Source organism: Sturnus vulgaris, chromosome 2, assembly GCF_052056855.1.
Source record: "Sturnus vulgaris isolate bStuVul1 chromosome 2, bStuVul1.hap1, whole genome shotgun sequence".
Classification (NCBI taxonomy): domain Eukaryota; kingdom Metazoa; phylum Chordata; class Aves; order Passeriformes; family Sturnidae; genus Sturnus; species Sturnus vulgaris.
Genome location: NC_142244.1, coordinates 118,622,487 through 118,642,690, shown reverse-complemented (window position 1 = coordinate 118,642,690; position 20,204 = coordinate 118,622,487). Strand labels below are relative to the sequence as shown.

General features: G+C 44.4%; 1 protein-coding gene across 4 annotated transcripts; it reads left to right on the top strand.

Moving 5' to 3' along the window:
• The first annotated feature begins 1,332 nt into the window (after positions 1-1,332).
• On the top strand, positions 1,333-20,047 carry IFNAR2 (interferon alpha and beta receptor subunit 2). 4 transcript variants are annotated; one of them, XM_088160550.1, is made up of 10 exons: positions 1,333-1,445; positions 10,314-10,768; positions 11,931-12,027; positions 13,741-13,782; positions 14,105-14,234; positions 14,564-14,733; positions 15,967-16,139; positions 16,392-16,557; positions 17,208-17,326; positions 18,621-20,047. In XM_088160550.1, exons 3-10 carry the CDS (start codon positions 11,985-11,987, stop codon positions 19,302-19,304), a joined length of 1,527 nt encoding a protein of 508 aa, XP_088016676.1. In that variant the 5' UTR covers positions 1,333-1,445; positions 10,314-10,768; positions 11,931-11,984; the 3' UTR covers positions 19,305-20,047. The 4 variants fall into 4 exon arrangements, with proteins under 4 accessions (XP_088016676.1, XP_088016675.1, XP_088016674.1 ...); XM_088160549.1 differs by lacking the exon at positions 1,333-1,445 and adding an exon at positions 9,198-9,221; XM_088160548.1 differs by lacking the exon at positions 1,333-1,445 and adding an exon at positions 9,669-9,808 and having other exon boundaries at positions 10,491-10,768.
• Positions 20,048-20,204: the final 157 nt, after the last annotated feature.

Sequence of the window (20,204 nt, the reverse complement as noted above, 5' to 3'; positions counted from 1 at the left end):
GGATAGGAACCATCCCTGGGACAGGAACCATCCCTGGGGACAGGAACCATCCATGGGAACAGGAACCATCCCTGGGAAAGGAACCATCCATGGGGACAGGAACCATCCCCAGGAAGAGGAGCCTTCCCCCAGTGTCCCCAGAGCCATCCCGGTGTCCCCAGCCCGGTGTCCCCAGAGCCATCCCGGTGTCCCCATCCCGGTGTTCCCATCCCAGTATCCCCGGAGATATCCTGGTGTCCCTAACCCGGTGTCCCCAGCCCGGTGTCCCCAGAGCCATCCCGGTGTCCCCAGAGCCATCCCGGTGTCCCCATCCCGGTGTTCCCATCCCAGTGTCCCCATCCCGGTGTCCCCAGAGCCAGCCCGGTGTCCCCAGCCCGGTGTCCCCAGCCCGGTGTTCCCATCCCGGTGTTCCCATCCCAGTGTCCCCATCCCGGTGTCCCCAGCCCGGTGTCCCCAGAGCCATCCCGGTGTCCCCAGCCCGGTGTCCCCAGAGCCATCCCGGTGTCCCCATCCCTCCCTTGACGTCCCTCGGAGCCGCGCAGAGCTCCGGGTCATTAACGATTCATTATCTGTACCCCTCTGTGTCCCTTTTGTCGCGACTGTCACAGTGTCGCTCTCGGAGTGTTTGCCGTGGATTATTGGGCACGAACGCTCCGCAGAGCCTTTCAGAGTTGCTGTTTGTCCCGAGTCAATAACGATTGAGCACGAGCTGTTAATGCTCTCCCAGCCACAGCCTCAGAGGCCACAAATCCCCGGCCATTGTCCCTGCGGATTTGGGCTCCGGCTCCTGCTCAGCCCTCCCGGCAAATCTGCATTTCCTGCCGGCCTGGACACGGTGATGAGGGGCTGGCAATTCCACGGCTGGAGAGCCGAGAACTCCATGGAAAATTGAGTCATTGTCACGGTCATTGTCACTGTCACTGTCATGGTCATTGTCACTGTCACTGTCACTGTCAGCCCCGCAGGGGGGTTGCTGGGGGCCGGTTCACAGGACAGAGGGGAGGCTCTGTCTGCAGCCGGAGGATCACGAGAGGAGGAGGATGATCTCTGGTCACCAGAGGCCAATCCAGCCAAATCACCCAGGACAAGGCTCTGCCAAGGGCCAGAGATGGGCACAGCACAGCCCCGAGCCTGGGGGCTCCAAAGGAATGAGGAATGAGGGGGACAGGACAAGGATCCCATAAACTGAAGGAAGGCAGGGCTGGGATATTGGTGAGGAATTGTTCCCTGGGAGGGTGGGGAGAGACAATTCCCGAGGGATGGAGGGACAGGACACAGGGAATGGAGGGACAGGACACAGGGAATGGCTTCAAAGCAGGATTTGATGGGATTTTGGGCAGGAATTGTTCCTGGGCAGGGCTGGCACAGGGTGCCCAGAGCAGCTGTGGCTGCCCCTGGATCCCTGGCAGTGCCCAAGGCCAGGTTGGACACTGGGACAGTGGGAGGTGTCCCTGCCATGGCAGGGGTGGCACTGGGGGGGATTTGGGGTCTCTCCCAACCCAAACTTTTCTGTGATTCCATGATTTTATAAGTCAAAGACTTTATAACTCTTGATAACTTGAGAACAGAACCCAGAACTTTCAAGGCTTCCAGGGACACCCAAGCCCTGGAGTGGAAATGAGAAAAGCATGGCCAGGGGTGGGTGAGGTGCCAGGGATGGGTGCCCAGGGATGGGTGCCCAGGGATGGGTGAGGTGCCCAGGGATGTCTGAGGTGCCCAGGGATGTCTGAGGTGCCCAGTCCCAGCTGGATGTTCCCAAACACCAAATCCTGGTTTTCTCCTGGCTGAGGATTTGTATCCTGATCTCTCCCACTCCAATAATTTATAGCTCAGAGAAAGGAAATTATTTCATTTCTAAACGAAACACACAAGAAGTGCCTCACTAAGGCACCATTTGACCTGGAAAAAACCCAACCTTGATTTCCCATCCTGTCCCTTCATCCCTGGAATATCAAATCTGGAAATCCAGGCTGCAGCACAGTGAAGGCAGAATTGAGCAAAGGCTCTGCAGGAACCACTGGGGGAGGATTCAAAGCTTTTAAAAAGCCAAGGTTTGCACCAGCACCTTGGGTACATCCCACTGGGAGAGGTGCTGAAAGGGAAAATCGAGGAGAAACCCCCCCAGAAGAGAGAAATTAAAAAAAAAAAAATAATAATTTTAAAAAATAAAATAATATAAAAATATAAAAATATAAAAATATCAATATAAATTAAACACATTTTATCAAGGTTAGTCAATTCAAGGCACATGAACCCTGTCCCTACTTCTGTCAAACTCAAATTTTTCCAGCCAAAAGCTTGGAATGAGAGCTCTGGGACAGCAGAACTGCTGGAAAATCACAAATAGGTGGGATTTAGCATGAAATATTAAATATTAAATATTAAATACTGGGGATTTAGCATTAAATGTTGCAGATCAGTTGCATCAAATCCCTGTGATAAATCCAAGCTAAGACAGAATTATCACACTGATCCATGGAAAACAGAATAAAGGAACCACTAAAGGAAATTTTTGAGGAGTAACTGGATTTTTACAGATCTCCAGGTTAAAGCCAGGTAACTTTTTGAAGAAAATGCAGACTGTGAGCATTTGTTCCAGTAGTTATAGTACAGGAAATAAGACAATAAAAATTATTTCTCCTTTATCTTTTAATTAAAGTACATTTGTCCCCAGGAACAAAATCCAATCTCACAATAGAAAAAATCCCCAAAGTGAATTACAATTAATGAAATTAATATTTTCTCCCTCCAAAAAGAGCTTTTCCCCTTGAAATATTCCGAGTACAAAACCATCCCAACCCATTTTCCCAAAAAGCTGCTGTGGGTTGTTTTGAATCCACGTTTTCATAACTGTTGTGAGAGTTTCAGTGATCAAAAAATTATTTTTAATCTGAGATAAATTTTCTTTGGTTTGGGCAACACAAGAGGCCACGGTTATTTGAGCCATTTATGGATGTGGAGAGGATTAAAAAGAAAATAAATAAATTATAAATATAATGCCTTGATGACACTGCAGGGTAACTCTCCCACAGGCTCTGAGGAATACTTTTATCCCATTTATTTCCACCGAATTTTTACATTTTTAGGAAGATCTCACCTGATGGAACAGCTGCAAAAATTATTTACAAAGCAGAACTGTGATTAAACAGAGCTAAAAAGAGAAAAGTCCTCATTGAAAAGAAGAATTGTTTTATTGTCATATCCCAGAGAATCTGGGCACAGGGACGTGGAGAAATTAGGGAGAAACTGGAGAGAAAATTGAGAGAAATTTGTGATAAATTAGAAAGAAATTAGAGAGAAATTAGAGAGAAATTGGAGAGAAATTAGGGAGAAATTAAGGAGAAATTAGGGAGAAATTAAGGAGAAACAAGAAAGAAACGAGAGAAATTAGAAAGAAATTAGGGAGAAAGAAAAAGGAAACTGGAGAGAAAACTGAGAGAAATTAGAGAGAAATTAAAGAGAAACTAGAGAGAAATTAGAGATAAATTAGAGAGAAACAAGAAAGAAATAAGAGAGAAAATAGAGGGAAATTAGGGAGAGATTAAGGAGAAATTAGGGAGAAATTAAGGAGAAATAAAGGAGAAAAAAGAAAGAAACAAGAGAGAAATTAGGGAGAAAAAAGAAGGAAACTTGAGAGAAATTGGAGAGAAATTGGAGGGAAATTGGAGGGAAATTTGAGGGAAATCTGAGAGAAATTTGAGGGAAATTTGAGGGAAATTGGAGAGAAATTTGAGGGAAATCTGAGAGAAATTGGAGAGAAATTTGAGGGAAATTTGAGAGAAATTTGAGGGAAATTTGAGAGAAATTTGAGAGAAATTTGAGGGAAATTTGAGAGAAATTGGAGAGAAATTTGAGGGAAATTTGAGGGAAATTTGAGGGAAATTTGAGGGAAATTGGGAGGAAGGAGAGGCCCAAGGTGTCCCAAGTCCAAGAGCACCAAATATAAACAGAAATTAAGGGGGAAATTTCTTTTCAAAGCAAAGAGATGCTCTTAGGGTTACTGGAAAATAAAGTCAAGAAATGAGGATATTTTCTGCTTTTTGAAGTCCAGGATCTGCAAAGGGAAATGTTTAAAAAAAAAAAAAAAAAAAAGGTTTTTCCTGGGTTTATGTGCAGCTTATGAAATTCCACTACGAGGCAGCATCAGCTCAGGAATATTTTGCATTTTTGGAGTGGATTCCACAGAATTCCAGATGCTCTGAAGGAAAGGTCACCCTGGCCACTCAAATTGATTTCAGCCACGAAAATACAGGAAAAAATCGCACATTTAGTGCAATATTTGACTGCACTAAATGGAATAAACTGCACTTAGCATGATGGGAATGCTTTATAATTATGATTTATAATTATCATTGTGTTATTGTTTTATTGCTGTCTGGCATAGAGTCCTGAGCAGAAGCTCCAGCAACTCCCTGGAATTTCTTCCTCTTCCTCTTCTTCTTCCTCTTCTTCCTCTTCCATTTCTTCTTCTTCTTCTTCCTCTTCCATTTCTTCTTCTTCTTCCATTTTTTCTTCTTCTTCCATTTCTTCTTCTTCTTCTTCCATTTCTTCTTCTTCTTCTTCTTCCATTTCTTCTTTTTCCTCTTCCATTTCTTCTTCTTCTTCTTCTTCTTCCTCTTCCATTTCTTCTTTTTCTTCCTCTTCTTCCTCTTCCATTTCTTCTTCTTCTTCTTCCTCTTCCATTTCTTCTTCTTCTTCCTCTTCCATTTCTTCTTCTTCTTCTTCTTCCATTTCTTCTTCTTCTTCTTCTTCCATTTCTTCTTCTTCTTCCTCTTCCATTTCTTCTTCTTCTTCCATTTCTTCTTCTTCTTCTTCCTCTTCCATTTCTTCTTCTTCTTCCATTTTTTCTTCTTCTTCTTCTTCCATTTCTTCTTCTTCTTCTTCTTCTTCTTCCTCTTCCATTTCTTCTTCTTCTTCCTCTTCTTCCTCTTCCATTTCTTCTTCTTCTTCCTCTTCCATTTCTTCTTCTTCTTCTTCCTCTTCCATTTCTTCTTCTTCTTCTTCCTCTTCCATTTCTTCTTCTTCTTCTTCCTCTTCCATTTCTTCTTCTTCTTCCTCTTCCATTTCTTCTTCTTCTTCCATTTCTTCTTCTTCTTCCTCTTCCATTTCTTCTTCTTCTTCCATTTCTTCTTCTTCCTCTTCCATTTCTTCTTCTTCTTCCTCTTCCATTTCTTCTTCTTCTTCCATTTCTTCTTCTTCTTCTTCCTCTTCCATTTCTTCTTCTTCTTCTTCCATTTCTTCTTCTTCTTCTTCTTCCATTTCTTCTTCTTCCTCTTCCATTTCTTCTTCTTCTTCCATTTTTTCTTCTTCTTCTTCTTCTTCTTCTTCTTCTTCTTCCTCTTCCATTTCTTCTTCTTCCTCTTCCATTTCTTCTTCTTCTTCTTCCATTTCTTCTCATCCTCCTTCTTCTTCTCCTTCTTTTTCCATTTCTTCCCCTTCACCTCCTTCTTCTTTTCCTTCTTCTTTTTCTTCTTCCATTTCTTCTCCTTCTCTTTTTCTACATTCTCTCACCCCAGTACAGGGGATTTTATTCACAAATCATCCAATCAGCTGAAACCACGAATCTAAAACATTCTTCCTGCACCTGTTACAATCTTAATTCTAAATTACTGTAATGTCAGTTTTTACACATAATTTACACTCATAGTTCTATTTATTCACATAAATGGCTCTGTGTGTTTTATTTAGAAATGCAAGCAATGTTCTGCTCTCTTCTCATTATGGCTGGGGCTGAGTTATGAATTTTAAACTGGGCTTGGACTTTAAACTGGGCTTTAGGGCTTTTTAATCCCTTAAGGCACTTAAAGTCTATTCTTAAAACTAAAATTTACACTTTTACTTCATATCTGTGTGGTTTAATAATAACCCTACTCACTTAAAACTAAAATTTCCACTTTTACTTCATGTCTGTGTGGTTTAATATATTTTAATTTCTCTAATGGCTTGAATTCAATCCCAATTCAATCAGAGAGGTTTCTGTTTTATACACTGAACAATATTTTATACACTGAATATTTTATAACTGAACAATATTTTATAACTGAACAATATTTTATGCACTCCAACAAAGATTTTGAGCAGCAGAATTCCTGTCCCACCTTCCAGAGCCAGCCCCAGCTCTGGGAGTGCAAAGCAACTCCTGAAAGTTCCAATAATTACCCACAAATTGTTCCTTTCACCTAATTAAATAATCTGCCCACGTGCTCAGCACCAAGGCATCCACTCCTTAATTGGAAAAAGTCAACTCATTAGCAGCATTAATCAAAAGCATGATAATTAACGACACATCCCCACTACAATAAATCCTTTTATTAGGAGGTGGCTCCAATTGTGAAATTAAAGAAGTTTTACAAGAAGTTTCCAATTGCCATCTCCTGGTAAAACTCTGCAGAATTTCCTCAAAATAAAGAGCAGCAATCAAAGATTTTCCACACGGGGCCTGCGAGTATTTGTCCTGTTTTGATTAAAAAAAAAATAAAAATAAAAATAAAAATAAAAATAAAAATAAAAATAAAAATAAAAATAAAAGAGAAATTCCCAGGTCACCCTGCAATTATTGCAGTGCCATGGCCAGAGCAGTTAATAAAAATATTCACTGCCATCATCACTCCTGAAAAAAAATAAATAAATAAATTAAAAATCCACAGGAGGGGAAAGGGAAAGTCCAAACCTTGGAGTTTTGGTGCTGTCCACAGGCACGGGTCCCAAAAATCGGAATTTTTGGAGCTTTCTGGCACTGCCCCCCTGCTTTGGAGCCGAGCCCTTGGGGAAAACTTCCAAATTTGAGTCGTAAAGCTAAAATCACAAGTGTTATTAATATTATGTTATTATTATTACTATTATTATTCGCAATATTATTATTAATAACTGATTAAAGTTGATATTATTAATAATATTGATAGTATTATTAATAATATTATTAATAACTGATAAACGTAGTTATTATTATTATTATTATTATTATTATTATTATTAACAGTATTAGTATTATTATTAATCCTTCCTGCGTGTCGTGGTGCTGGGCCAGCTGTGCTTTGTGCCACACAAAACCTGCTTTTATTATTATTATATTATATAATAATAATAATAATAATAATAATAATAATAATAATAATAATAATAAATTATTATTATTATTATTATTATTATTATTATTATTATTATTATTATTATTATTATTATTATTATTATTATTATATATCCACGACCGGAAGGTTTCATAACCTGAATTCTGCTCAATCTTCCAAAGAACTGATGAAAATTTGCCAATATAAAGAACATTAATCAGTGGATTTTGAATTTTAACACAAGCCTTTCCCACCACACTTCCCGCTGGCTTTTCCAGGATTTTTTTTCCTAGAGAAACAGCATCACCTTCAGGCCACAACGAGACACATCCCTGGGCTTTTAATTGGGAAAACTGGAAGGAAAACTTCTCAAAATCTTGCGTATTTTTAATTTCTTTCCGATCCGAGATTGCAAAACACGAACACGCAAAAAAAAAAAAAAAAATAGGATGTACACAAATTAAAAAACAATTAAAAATATTAGAGGGAAGGAGCAGTCTCTGGTAGTTTTGGATGCACTGAAGTTTCAGAAGAGCCCACACAGAACAAACCAAGACATCAAAAATAGAAATATCTGGACTATTAGCTTTCATTTTCTTTTTTTCTTTTTTTTTTTCTTTTTTTTTTCTTTTTTTTTTTCTTTTTTTTTTAAGTTAGAGTTGGGATCCAATGCAAATTCATGCTTGGACTCAGCTGTTTATCAATTTTTATTTCTAATATATGTATTTAATTTATTTCATCTTAGCACTTCTAGCTGACAAGATAAAAGTAAAGAAATTCCGATGTATTTCACTCACTGCGAGGTTTTTGAAGGTTAAACAGTTTAATTAAAACTAATATTTATATAATTTCTACTTTTGACCTAATGGCTGAACACTTGTGACCTGCAGTGCAGCGTTTTTTATTTAATTCAAAAATCCCGCTTATACCAAAGAAGAAGAAAAACAAGAAGGAAGAAAAACACCTTAAAACTTTCATCTTGTCCTACATTTATTATTATATTCTAAAACATTCATGCTAAGCTCTTTCCCGTGTGATATCACGCTTTTATTTTTTTTTTTTTTTTTATTTATTTAAATCCCACAGCAGTGACTTTGGTTCTATTAATTGTGGAAGATGCCTGGGGGATCTGTGCCTGACTTCAGAGAAAATTCGAGAATTCTTTTTCAGGATTCCAACCTTGGGGAAGGAACAAAATCCTCCCTGCAGAGCCAAGGGAGCAGCCGGGGCTGCTGGGAGGGGAATGAGAACCAAACCCAACCCCAAAATTCTCGGCTTTAAATCCGATTCCAGTCACTGTGCCCAGCTAATCTTTCTATGCCGAATATTTTAATTTCCACTAACCAATCTAATACGAGATAAAAATTCTTTAACATTTGCATGCAACCTATAGGAATCGCGATATTACCATGTTTTACTGCTTTTATCTCTAAATTTTAGCCGGGACCCTTCCTGCTGTGATAATTGATAAAAGATTGGTGTTAATCACAAAAGCATTGGGGTTTGTATAAACCAGAATACTAAGCTCTGAAGTGAAGCATGGACACTAAATAAAGGAAATTATATTATTAAATAATTCTGTTTAAAATCACCTTGTTATGAATATTATGTTTTCCAAATAAGTTGTATCAGCTCCCAGCTCGCAAAATCAGAACTTCCTGATAATTTTTCCTGCCTTTGTCTGATCAATACTGCCTATCCCAAAAACCAGACTCCCAGAACTTCTCTGGTGGTCATCTACAAGGATATTTATTCAACCACCACTGCTAATGACAACAAAAACCCAAACATTATTGATTCCACCGAGAACCCACAGTATAAGAAGAGGCTGCAAACCAAGGTTGGGTGGAGCGTGGAGTGGGCAGTGACCCCTCACGTTCCCCAGCACTGCTTGCTCTTTCTATATCAAATAAAGCAATGTGAATTTTGCTGAATATCGAGACTTTTGTCTCTCATCTATAACAATGGGATCATGGTTTGGGTGGGGAATGCTCCTAAAGGGGCTCCAGGAGAGCTGGAGAGGGGACAGGGATGGAGGGACAGGACACAGGGAATGGCTTCAAAGCAGGATTTGATGGGATTTTGGGAATTGGGAATTGTTCCCTGGATCCCTGGCAGTGCCCAAGGCCAGGTTGGACACTGGGACAGTGGGAGGTGTCCCTGCCATGGCAGGGGTGGCTCTGGGGGGGATTTGGGGTCTCTCCCAACCCAAACCTTGTGTGACTCCGATTCTATGAACGAGGCACGGGCTCAGCCACCGCTCCCGCAGCTTCCTCGCACCGCGAACGCCGCAGAGCCGGGGAGGAGCTGGGCCGGTCGAGTGGCAGAAAAGGAAACAATGGCAGAAAAGGAAATAATAAAGGCAGAAAAGGAAACAATGGCAGAAAAGGAAATAATAAAGGCAGAAAACGCCTTTCCTGCGTGTGGGGACAGAGCAGCGCCAGCCCAGCGCGGGCGGCCGACATGGCGGCGGTGGGCGGGGCTTGAGGGACGGAGGCGTGGCCTGTGCCGAATAAGGCGCGGTTTGCCCTTTTATGGGGGGCGTGATTTTGTTTGTGGGCGTGGTCTGTGCGGCAGGGGGCGTGGCCACTCCCCCGCCATCCCCGCCCCGTTCCCGCCGCCATTTTCCGTTGGGCGCCGGCGCGGGCGGATCGATGGATGGGGGTCGGCGGGTATTAATAAGGAGCGATCGAGAAGCGATCGGGAGCCATGCGGAGCCTCTGGGGGTTCCCCGCCGCCAGGTAGGGCTGTAAGGTGGCGGTGTGTGCGGTGTCATGCCTCCCTCACCGCGGGCCTGCCGTGACAATGGAGCGGTCCCCTGAGGGGAGCGGGGCCGGGCTCCGGCTGCGATCGCTCCCGGCGGTTCCTGGAAGGCTCCGCGGCCCCCGGGAGCGCTTTGCTGGTGCCCTGTGGGGTCGCCTGAACCGCACGTGCAACTCCAAACACCGCCGGGTTTGTTTGTCTTTGGCAGCGTCCCGCTCGCTGAACTGAGCGGCGATAGCCTGGGGATGGCTTTGGTGTGGGAATCGCAACAAGGCCTGGTGTTTGTGAGGGACAGGGCATGGAGGGACAGCACACAGGGCATGGAGGGACAGCACACAGGGAATGGCTTCCAAATAGGATTTGATGGGATTTTGGGCAGGAATTGTTCCCTGGCAGGGCTGGCACAGGGTGCCCAGAGCAGCTGTGGCTGCCCCTGGATCCCTGGAATGTTCAGTTCCAGGTTGGACACCGGGACAGTGGGAGGTGACCCTGCCATGGCAGGGCTGGGATTAAATGAGTTTTAATGTCCCTCCGGCCCAAGGCAGTGCGGGATTCCTGGAGCTGCAGCTGTGGCTGCTGTGCCAGTGTCACCCCGGCGGCTCCGAGGGATCTCCTTGGGCTCAGCCTGCACTCGCTGATGTTTCCTTGGCTTCCCCGCAGGGATTGCTGCAGCCCTGAAGAGGAGGAGTGACAAAAGCTCATCAGAGTTCTGACAGAAATGGTTTTCCCCTGGAATCTCCCTGCCAGTGAGAGCTCTGCTGAGGATATCCGGCTTCGGACACATTTTATCACATTTTCTCAAACGTTCTGAGGTGCTGAACAAATGAATCTGCATCATGTAGGAGCCTGTGGTGCTCGGTAGCCACAGGGACACTGAGGCTCGGGTGATCCCCTGCGGTTGTTGTTATCCCTGGCAGCATGGACAGCAAGGATCCAAGGTACTCATCCCCTGAACACGGCCTGGGATCCATTGCAGGGATTAACAGGCAGAGAAAATCATTTGACAAGGGAGTTCAGCATCCCCGAGGCTTTCTCCTGAAGGGGACGTTTTAAATAATTTGGAAAATCCCAGCCTGCAGATGCAGCTGCTCTTTGAAATGATTTCTGCTTGTATGGATTAACAGAATGAGGGGAAGAGAGCGTTCCCTCAGACTGTGCAATTATCACTTGCACTGATCCAAGTTCCCAGCATTTATCCAGTGACTTCCTACAGTCCTGCCAGAGCTCTGAGCACAGGGATAATCTCAAATAAAGGGGTTTTTCACCTGATTTTAACAGATCTCTCCTGTGTTAATATATGAATATGCAGGGTTGAGCTTGAGCAGAGTGTTCTCTGGCCTCATTTAAAATTGGTTGTTTTGCAGAGAAAATAATTCCAGTTGTATTTGCACATAATGTTAAATTAAAAAGCAGTTAATTTTTATTAAACCTGAGGGAAAGATTCTTTAGAAGTAGATATTCCCTTGCCCAGCTGACTCAAAACCAGGTTCTGTGGATATTAATATTATGGGGATGTTAAACAGAGTAAAAAATAGCAGTGAAGAGAAGGATTGTTTTAATAGATCTTAAGCATTAAAAATTGTAACATAAACTTCATAACTTCCTTATAATTAATTTTTTCTGGGCTCCCTTTTGATCTTTTTCTGGGAACACTTCTTAAAACAATGATAGGTTTATTTCAAACAAAGCCAAGCAAAGTTCGTTTTCCTTGTATTAATGAAATTGAAATTAGTGGCATTGAATTTTCAGGTACTATTTTAATGCAAAGTTAATATAAATAATCATACAGTGGTTTCTGCTTTAGTTGAAATGGTAAGAGTCCTTTCCATGTGGAGAAAGGAAAGGGATGTTGCCATAAAATGGACAAAAATTGCCATAAAATAAGGATTAGTGCCCCCCTCAGTAACTCTTTCAGTACCACTGTCCTCCCTCAGACAGTGGAGAGGGTAAAATAACTGTACAGAAACCTAGGGTGAGTTAAAAGTGATTTTAAGTGATAAATGTGTGTGTTTTTAAGAGCTAAATATGAATAAAAATGATTTACTAAGGTAATTCATTGTGATAATTTAGTAAAATGTGCTTGTTTTTCATGTGTTGTAGGAACAGAAGCAAAATGTTTGTTTTGCAAGCAGAAGGGTTTATTTGTTAATCCCCATGGGAATCCTGATGGATGTGCCAATGCCTCTCTCTCAGCTTGGTGAGTACCTGAACCTTTTGGATTGGAGAGGAGCAGTGCAGGGAGCTCATTAATTCGTTAATAATCCTGCTGAGTTAATGAAGAGACCATCGTGGTATTGCAGAGCTGTCCCTGGGGTGATTCCCAGAGTTCAGGATCTCTTGGTTTTGTATCTGAATCCTCCATTCTGTGCAGCAACCACGAGCAGGGGCTGGAGCCAGCCTGGGACACCTGGGGGTGCTCACCTGGACAGGAGAAGCTGCAGGGAGAGCTCAGAGCCCCTGAAGGGGCTCCAGGAGAGCTGGAGAGGGACTGGGGACAAGGATGGAGGGACAGCACACAGGGAATGGCTTCAAAGCAGGATTTGATGGGATTTTGGGAATTAGGAATTGTTCCCTGGGATGGGATGGAATTCCCAGATTTGCTGTGGCTGCCCCTGGATCCCTGGAATGTTCAGGTTTTTTTCTTTTTTTCAAGACCCTTCAGCCTCTCTTCTGCTTTGAGTGCAACGAGAGCAAACTTCCTGTTCTTGTTTTAAGGCATTTTGTGGTCATGTGTGTGACTCAGAAGATGCTGACTCCCACAGCCAGTTGGCCAAAGCAGTCATTACTTTTAATTCCAAACATTTCTTCTCAGTTTTACATAAACTCCATGGGAAAATTTAGAAAGTTCCTTCCTTATCTTCCCTAAAACGCTCTTTTGTCTTCACCTGTTGTGTTAAAAAGATCAGCATGACTGTGAAAAGAGAAATCTGGGCCTCGAATTAGAAAATTTAAACTATCTTTATGGAGATCTACAAATAATAGGTATACCTGCAGGTAAATGTAGAACAATAGATTTCTTACCAGGTAGGAAATCACCTATTTGAGAAACAAAAAAATCCAGTGGGGATAAATAAAGCAATATTTTAAGAGTTATTATTATCTGAACACAAACTCAGATTTGTAATCACTTGTGTCTGCTGAATTGTGGGTGTATTCTACTTAGCATTATTTGATTTTTTTCAATGCCTCTTCTCTACCCAAACCAAATTCCTTTCTGGTCGAGTTCAAACTGCCTCTGAACTTTGTTTCAACAAACAAGTTTAGCAAAGGAAGTCGAACAGTTGCAAAACTGTTTGTGTTACACTCTTACAAAGGAGACAGAGCCAAGAAAAAAAAAAGAGTTTAGAACGAGTAACTGGGAAAATTCAGCCTGGAGAAACACAGATGGTCTGGAAACTGCAAGGGGAATCTTCCTCAGCATCTTGGCCTGCTTGGAGTTTCTACCAACCCTGGCAGTGCCCGAGGCCAGGTTGGACATTGGGACAGTGGGAGGTGTCCCTGCCATGGCAGGGGTGGCTCTGGGTGGGATTCCCAAACCATTCTGGGACCTATGAGGATGAATCCAACAATAATGGAATATTTTCCCACATCAGTTCTCAACTTCTTGGGGTGGTTTGAAATACAGAGTCCTGTAAGACATGATTTGATGAGAACATGTTGGGTGTTTTTGCTGACACTGAGTCTTGAACCTCACGTGGAGGGAGCAGCTGGGGATCCAAAAACCAGCTCCTCAAAGTTCCAGGCTCTGCAGAAGGAGGGAAGTGTGGGAAAGTTGTAGGAAAATGTAAAAGAAAGTAACAGTTCCACCAGGGAATACTGGGTATGAACCCAGTTGGTGCAAATGAATATTTGCAATAAAAAATCAGATCCTGTGGATTAATGTGCATTAATGCAGAGTTTCAATTTCCAGTGTACCTCACCTTACTGTCTACAGCTCTTTGCAGCCTGCCTGGTAAGAGTTTTATCATCTTTACAATGCTTTTCCTAACACATTTCATGGCTTGCACATCCTCACCAGTCATAATTTTGGAATTTCATGGTTTTTGGAGAAAGAACTTGCAGAAATATAATCCATGTGCACAGTGCTTTGCATTGCTGTGTCTGTTGTGCTGAGCTCTCCCCTGTGGCTGCTTTTTGGGGGCAAATCCTGAGCTACTCTAAATGGGTTTATTTATTAGAATTGTTGCAAAGCTCAGAGTTGTTTTTTGGGTTTTTTTAATGTTGTTGTTGTTCTTTTGGTTTGTTTTTTTTTTTTGTTATTTTTTCTTTTCTAGAAGGAATTTTGGAAGAGCTTCCTTACAACCTCCAGATGGACTCCCACAATTTCCAGCACATTCTGACCTGGCAGGCAAAACATAACCCAGCTGTGCCAGCATCCTACAACGTGCTGTACAAACACCACAGGTGAGTCACACAAAATAAGGCACAAATTCTGCTTTTAATGTTTATTGACCCAAAGAGGGGAGGGAGCTTTGGAGTGCCCATCCCTGCAGGTGGCACCTGGAGGTGGCACTCAGGGTGCCAAGGTGGCCATGGGGCACAGCTGGGACTGCAGGGGCTGGGAGGGCTTTGCCAGCCTCGGGGATTCTGGATTCTCTGGAAATACTAAGGCTCAGGGTTTCTCTGTTTTTCTTAGTTTTTCTGGTTTGTTTTTTTTTTCCCTGAGAAATGCTCTCCTCACACTCCCATACCCTCTCACATCAGAGTGTTGATACTTTTGCTGTTTTCTGCAGGAGCCAGAGCTGGATGAGTGCTCAGCAGTGTGCAGGCACTGCCCAGCTCTCCTGTGAGCTGACAGAGGATTTCAGGAACATTTCCAGTGAATATTCTGCATTTGTTCAGAGCGTTGGAGGAGCTCAGGTGCTCAATTCTTCTGTGCTGCGTTTTGCACCACTCAGTCAGAGTAAGTTCTCTCTCTGCATTTCTTCTCTTTGTAGTTTTTTTGTTAACAGCTGATGCCTGAATTATGTTGTGCTGCCTTTGCTGCAAGACTCCACACTGGCTGGTTGGTGGCTATTTGTATGTGGTATTTCATAGATCTCTTACAAAGCTTCAAGTCTGTAGATAAGTTTCTAAAAGTAGTTCTAATAAATGAGTGGTGCTCTGGTTTTGCAATAAATACATCTATATACATTATAAATATAAAGGAAATGTAGTTGTGCATTGACAAACGCTGAGTAAAAATGTCTGGACTGTGTAAGACACACAACTTAAAAAACCAACATTGCTTTTGTGTGTTCAGATAGTGAATGTTGGGTTTAAAAATGCCAGGTCTGCACCAGGTGTAGGGAAGAGATTGACTGTCCATTTCCTGCTGAAGATAATTGTCTTTAATGCCAGAGGTGGCTTCACCCTTGGCTCTGCTTAAAGTTGAGTTTTGAGCTAACAGAGGCAGAGATTGAGGACCAGATGGAGAACTGTGGAGGATGGACTGATCAGGTTCCCTCTGAATTCAGCAGAGGCAGCTGCTGTGTCCATTTCCAGAAATGAGGGAACATTGGAGGGAAAGGGAGAATGGGCTCAAGGAGACCTGAAGGACTGGAGAACATCCCTGAGGAGGAGCCCTGCAGTCCCTCAGCAGTTGGTTTAATAAAAAGGACAGGACAAGAGGGAGTGGCTTTAAGCTGCAGGAGGGCAGGGATGGGATTTTGGGCAGGAATTGTTCCCTGGCAGGGTGGGCAGGGCTGGCACAGGGTGCCCAGAGCAGCTGTGGCTGCCCCTGGATCCCTGGCAGTGCCCAAGGCCAGGTTGGACACTGGGACAGTGGGAGGTGTCCCTGCCATGGCAGGGCTGGGATTAAATGACCTTTAATGTCCCTCCCAACCCACTCCAGGATTCTATTCTGTACCTTAACCTCAGGTAGATACAAAGCTCCCATCTCTGGGAAGCTGGAGCAAAGCCTCTGTCCCCTTTCTGCTTCTTCCCTCCTCTCCACTCCTTTTCCTTTAAACTCTGGCCTTGTGGGAAGTGATGATTTGGCTGTGGAAGTTAAATGTTGTAGGGCCTTGTGGTTTTACAGCACTGTTCCCTCTGGAATGTGCTGAGCCAGCTCTGTATGCATCACACAAATGGAGTTGGTACTGGTTAAAGTGTGTATTTTTTCCAACATTTTTTCTTCTTTCTTGTTTTCCAACAGCAATTCTAGGACCACCAGAAGTGAATATCACTTCCTGTCCAAACTGCATCAATGTCACCATAAAGCTGCCAACCTCTCACTTCAGACACAAGGGAAAGCTGCAGTCTTTGATTGACATCTATGAAGAGCTGGATTATGTCATCACACTGAAATCACAGGATGGGGAGCATAAGGTGGGGACATTTGGAGGTCAGTTGTGCTTTAGGGGATGAACACAGAGGGCATAAAATGGCTCTGATGGTTCCCAGAAACAAATATGTGAATAGAAGCAAAAGAAAACATAGAAATAGATTTCTTAAAAGCAAAGAGAGGCCATGGCCAGCAGAATCTGAGCTTCCTTTCAGTGCAGGGGAGCAGGCCTGGAGGAGTGAGCAGGGGCTCTCTTGAGCCAATAACTGACTTCCAACCATTGCTTTTCATGGCAGAGGTCACGGCAGAGAACCACTGAAGAAATGTTCAGTACTGTCATTGGAGAATTGTATCCCAGCAGGAATTACTGTGTGTCCGTGGCCATCACTGCATCCCTGAACAAACATTCCGTGCCCTCCCCCTGGAAATGTGTCACTACAGCCTCAGAGACTCAGAGACAAGGTAACACAGCTCTGGGGCAGGGGGGCTGCTCTGAGTGTGCCATGTTTGCTTTTGGGGTAGGGACATTTTAATTCAGTCCTGAAAAACGAGTGATCACAGAATCATGGGATATCCTGAGCTGGAGGGACCCCCAGGGATCACCCAGTCCCACCCTGCCCTGCCCAGACCCCCCAAAATCCCAGCCTGGGCATCCCTGGCAGCTCCTGGAGCTCTGTGCCCATTCCCTGGGGAGCCTGGGCAATGCCAGCACCCTCTGGGGGAAGAGCCTTGCCCTAAAATCCATCCTAAATCCCTCCTGGCACAGCTCCAGGCACTCCCAGCTCCAAGAGCAGAGATTGGAGCCTCAGTTTGAGAGAACCACTGTGGGTATTTAGGAGTGAGGTATAAAACCCCATTGACTGTGGGGCAGCAAATCTCCTGGTGATCCCCTGAGCCATACAGGTCTCCACTAACTCTGCATAAAGATGGAGTCACTTCTTATTTAATTCCTGAAACTAATTTCAGATTTGGTCTTGTTTTGACTTTGACTTCCACAGATCCCTCCTAACCAAAATGATTGGTGGTTCCTAATAGCTGTAGTGACTGTGAGCTCTGCAATGTGGCCATGGGACACTTGCTCCATGTGTATTTGTTTGTTTTCTCCACTCCAGATTACCGTGAAGTTGCAGTGGCAGGTGCTGTTTGTGTTGCTCTGGTAATTGCAGCAGTCCTGAAGTGTTTACATGCAGCAGGTTTTATTTTCCCGAAGATTCCCCTTCCTCAGACCTTGGTATGAAACATTCTCAGATCTGCCTTTTCTGGCTGGCAGGAGGAGGTTTAACAACTGGAATTTCCAATCCTGTGCTCTAGGTACAAGTTATGTAAGAGCACAGAATGTTTGCATTTGCCCTTTGCCTCAGTCACAGATGATCTGTAGGCTGCTAAGTTTTGTCTGATCTTCAGAACAAATATTCAAAACCGTTTTTGGCTACTTCTGTGACAAGTTACTAAAAGAGAGAATCATCCCACCCTGCCTGGGGGGAATATCCAGGAATATTTCACTCCCCACGGGGCATGAAAGGTGTGGACAGGCAGGGCCAGGGCGTGAGCAGAGGGCTGGAAATCCTGCCCTGTAAGGAGAGACTGGAGGGGAAATTATTCCTCTGTTTAATAACAGTAAAATCATCTCTCTTGGACTCTCTCTGTGATCAGGGGTTTCAGCACTTGAGGGAGCCAGTCCAGAGCCAGCTCATTTTTTTTATTTTCATAGACTGAACTGCCACTAAATTTCAAGCAAAAATAACAAGATTTCTTGTTATTATCTTTTCTTTGTTTGCTTGTTCTATTTTTTTTTACACACTCTGACTTCTTTTACATTTAATTTTGTAGAGTTTTTCAGCATAAATATTTTGCATGTTCTACAAACATACCCAGAGCAGATGGGTATCACTTTTTTCTAAGATTTTTGCCTCATGTTTCTGTCCTTTGCTGTGTCGTCACTTTCACATTCCAACAATTGCTGAGCACTTTACAAAGGAGTGTCTAAGGTTTATTTATTTTTTATTGTCAACGTGATTAATGCTTCAAATATTAAGTAAACCTCTGAAGCAGAGGGAAGACGGGGCTTGGGATGTTAAAATGGTGACAATTGCTTCAAAAGTTCATTTCTAAAGGATGTGAAAATTGATCAGCTGTGATAGTGATGCAGGAGTTGAGAGAGTGACAAGACTCACCTCACCCTGGGGGGGTGGGCAGGCCCTGGGTCCCTGGCAGTGCCCAAGGCCAGGCTGGATGGGGTTTGGGGCACCCTGGCATGGTGGAAGGTGTCCCTGCCATGGCAGGGGAATGGAATGGGATGATCTTTTAAGATCCCTTCCCACTCAAACCATTCCGGGGTTCTGTGATTTCAGGAATGGAAAAGAAGGAACGATCCTAGATACCCTGAACCCTGCAGAAAAAGCCAAATCTGAGGCACAGAAGGAGTAATTTGTTTGACAGCCTCACAGCAGGAGGTTATTTGGAGTTTTTCCATGTTTATGTGTGCAAATGTGGCTGAGTTGATTTAATTCCTTTTACCCTTCCAGGCATGCATCAGGAAGTTGGCTTATTCAACTTGGGTGTCTGAGCCAGAAAGCCTGGCCTCCCTGGAGATCATCCCCAGGGAGGTGAAAAGCAAGGCCAGGGGCTGCACAGGCAGTGCCAGCGATGACGGCGACAGCAGCGACAGCGACAGCAGCGACAGTGACAGCAGCGCCCTGTGTGACCACGACTACACGAGGCGAGCGGGGCCGGGCGGGGGCCGCGCCCCCCGGGGCTGTGCCACCCCCAGCGCCCTGGTGCCCTACTCGGTGAACAGCAGCAGCCAGGCTGGGGACACGCCAGCTGCCGAGCCACAGCAGTGCCAGGGACACGAGTGCCAGGGACACGGGGAGGACCCTGAAGAGGACGCAGACACGAGGAGTGAGTTGCTGAGCCCGCTCTCCGAGGGCAGCAGCGAGTGCTTCACCATCGGCTTGCACACCGTGCTGCTGGGAGCCCTGGAGCAGGACGGGCACGGCTCTGCAGCTGCTGCCCCAGGCCGGGAGGATGCAGGTGGCTGGCACTGCGATCCTGCTCTGCAGGCAAAGCTGCTGGAGGACACGGGAAGTGAGCAGGAAGCACCTTGTTCTAATGACTTCCATGAGTGGCAAAACTCTTCCTCTTCTTCTGAGGAAAGTGATTCCTTGGACTCGGACACAGAGCATTTAACGGGGTACATGAGGAGATGAAGGGAGAACTGCTTACTTATAACAGTAATCAGTATTGTCCACTTTTATTTCTGCACTGAACGCACAGATCTTGTCCTTTCATTAACACCCTGTGAGTTTGGGCTCCTACAGGAAGAGCTGGGGGAGTTTGGAGAAAATCCAGAGTCCCTTCCCTTTCCCCAGAAGAGGGGCTTTGGATAAGGGATGTAGGGACAGGACAAGAGGGAATGGTATCAAACTGACAGAGGGCAGTTTTGCATTAGAAATGTTCCCTGTGAGGGTGGGGAAGAGACAATTCCCAAGGCACGGAGGGACAGCACACAGGGAATGGGGCAGGGCTGGATGGGATATTGGGAATTAGGAATTGTTCCCTGGGATGGCAGTGAGGGGCTGGGGTGGAATTCCCAGAGCAGCTGTGGCTGCCCCTGGATCCCTGGCAGTGCCCAAGGCCAGCTTGGACATCGGGGCTGGAGCAGCCTGGGCCAGTGGGAGGCTGTCTCTCAACCAGACCACTTTTTCAGTTTTTATGTCCTTTATCTCTGTCAGTGGATTTTTGTGAAACCTGTACTGCTGGCTGCATGCTGTGATCATACAATAATCAGGTGAGAGCTGAACAGGTGCAGTAACGGGGGCAGAAAACAAGAACGCTTATCTGACAAAAGACTGGACCCTTAAAAGAGGCATTAACACACTTTTTGACTTTATTTTTATATAATTTTGTACAACTAGCGACTTGTATTAAAATACTTTTATGACATTTAAAATCACCAGTGTGAGCAGCCCTGGTGTGTGAGGGGAGGGAGCCCCGGGATGTGAGGGGAGACAGAGCCGGGGTGTGAGGGGGAATAACCCCGGTGTGTGAGGGGGAGAAGAAACGCGGTGTGTGAGGGGGAATAACCCCGGTGTGTGAGGGGGAGAATA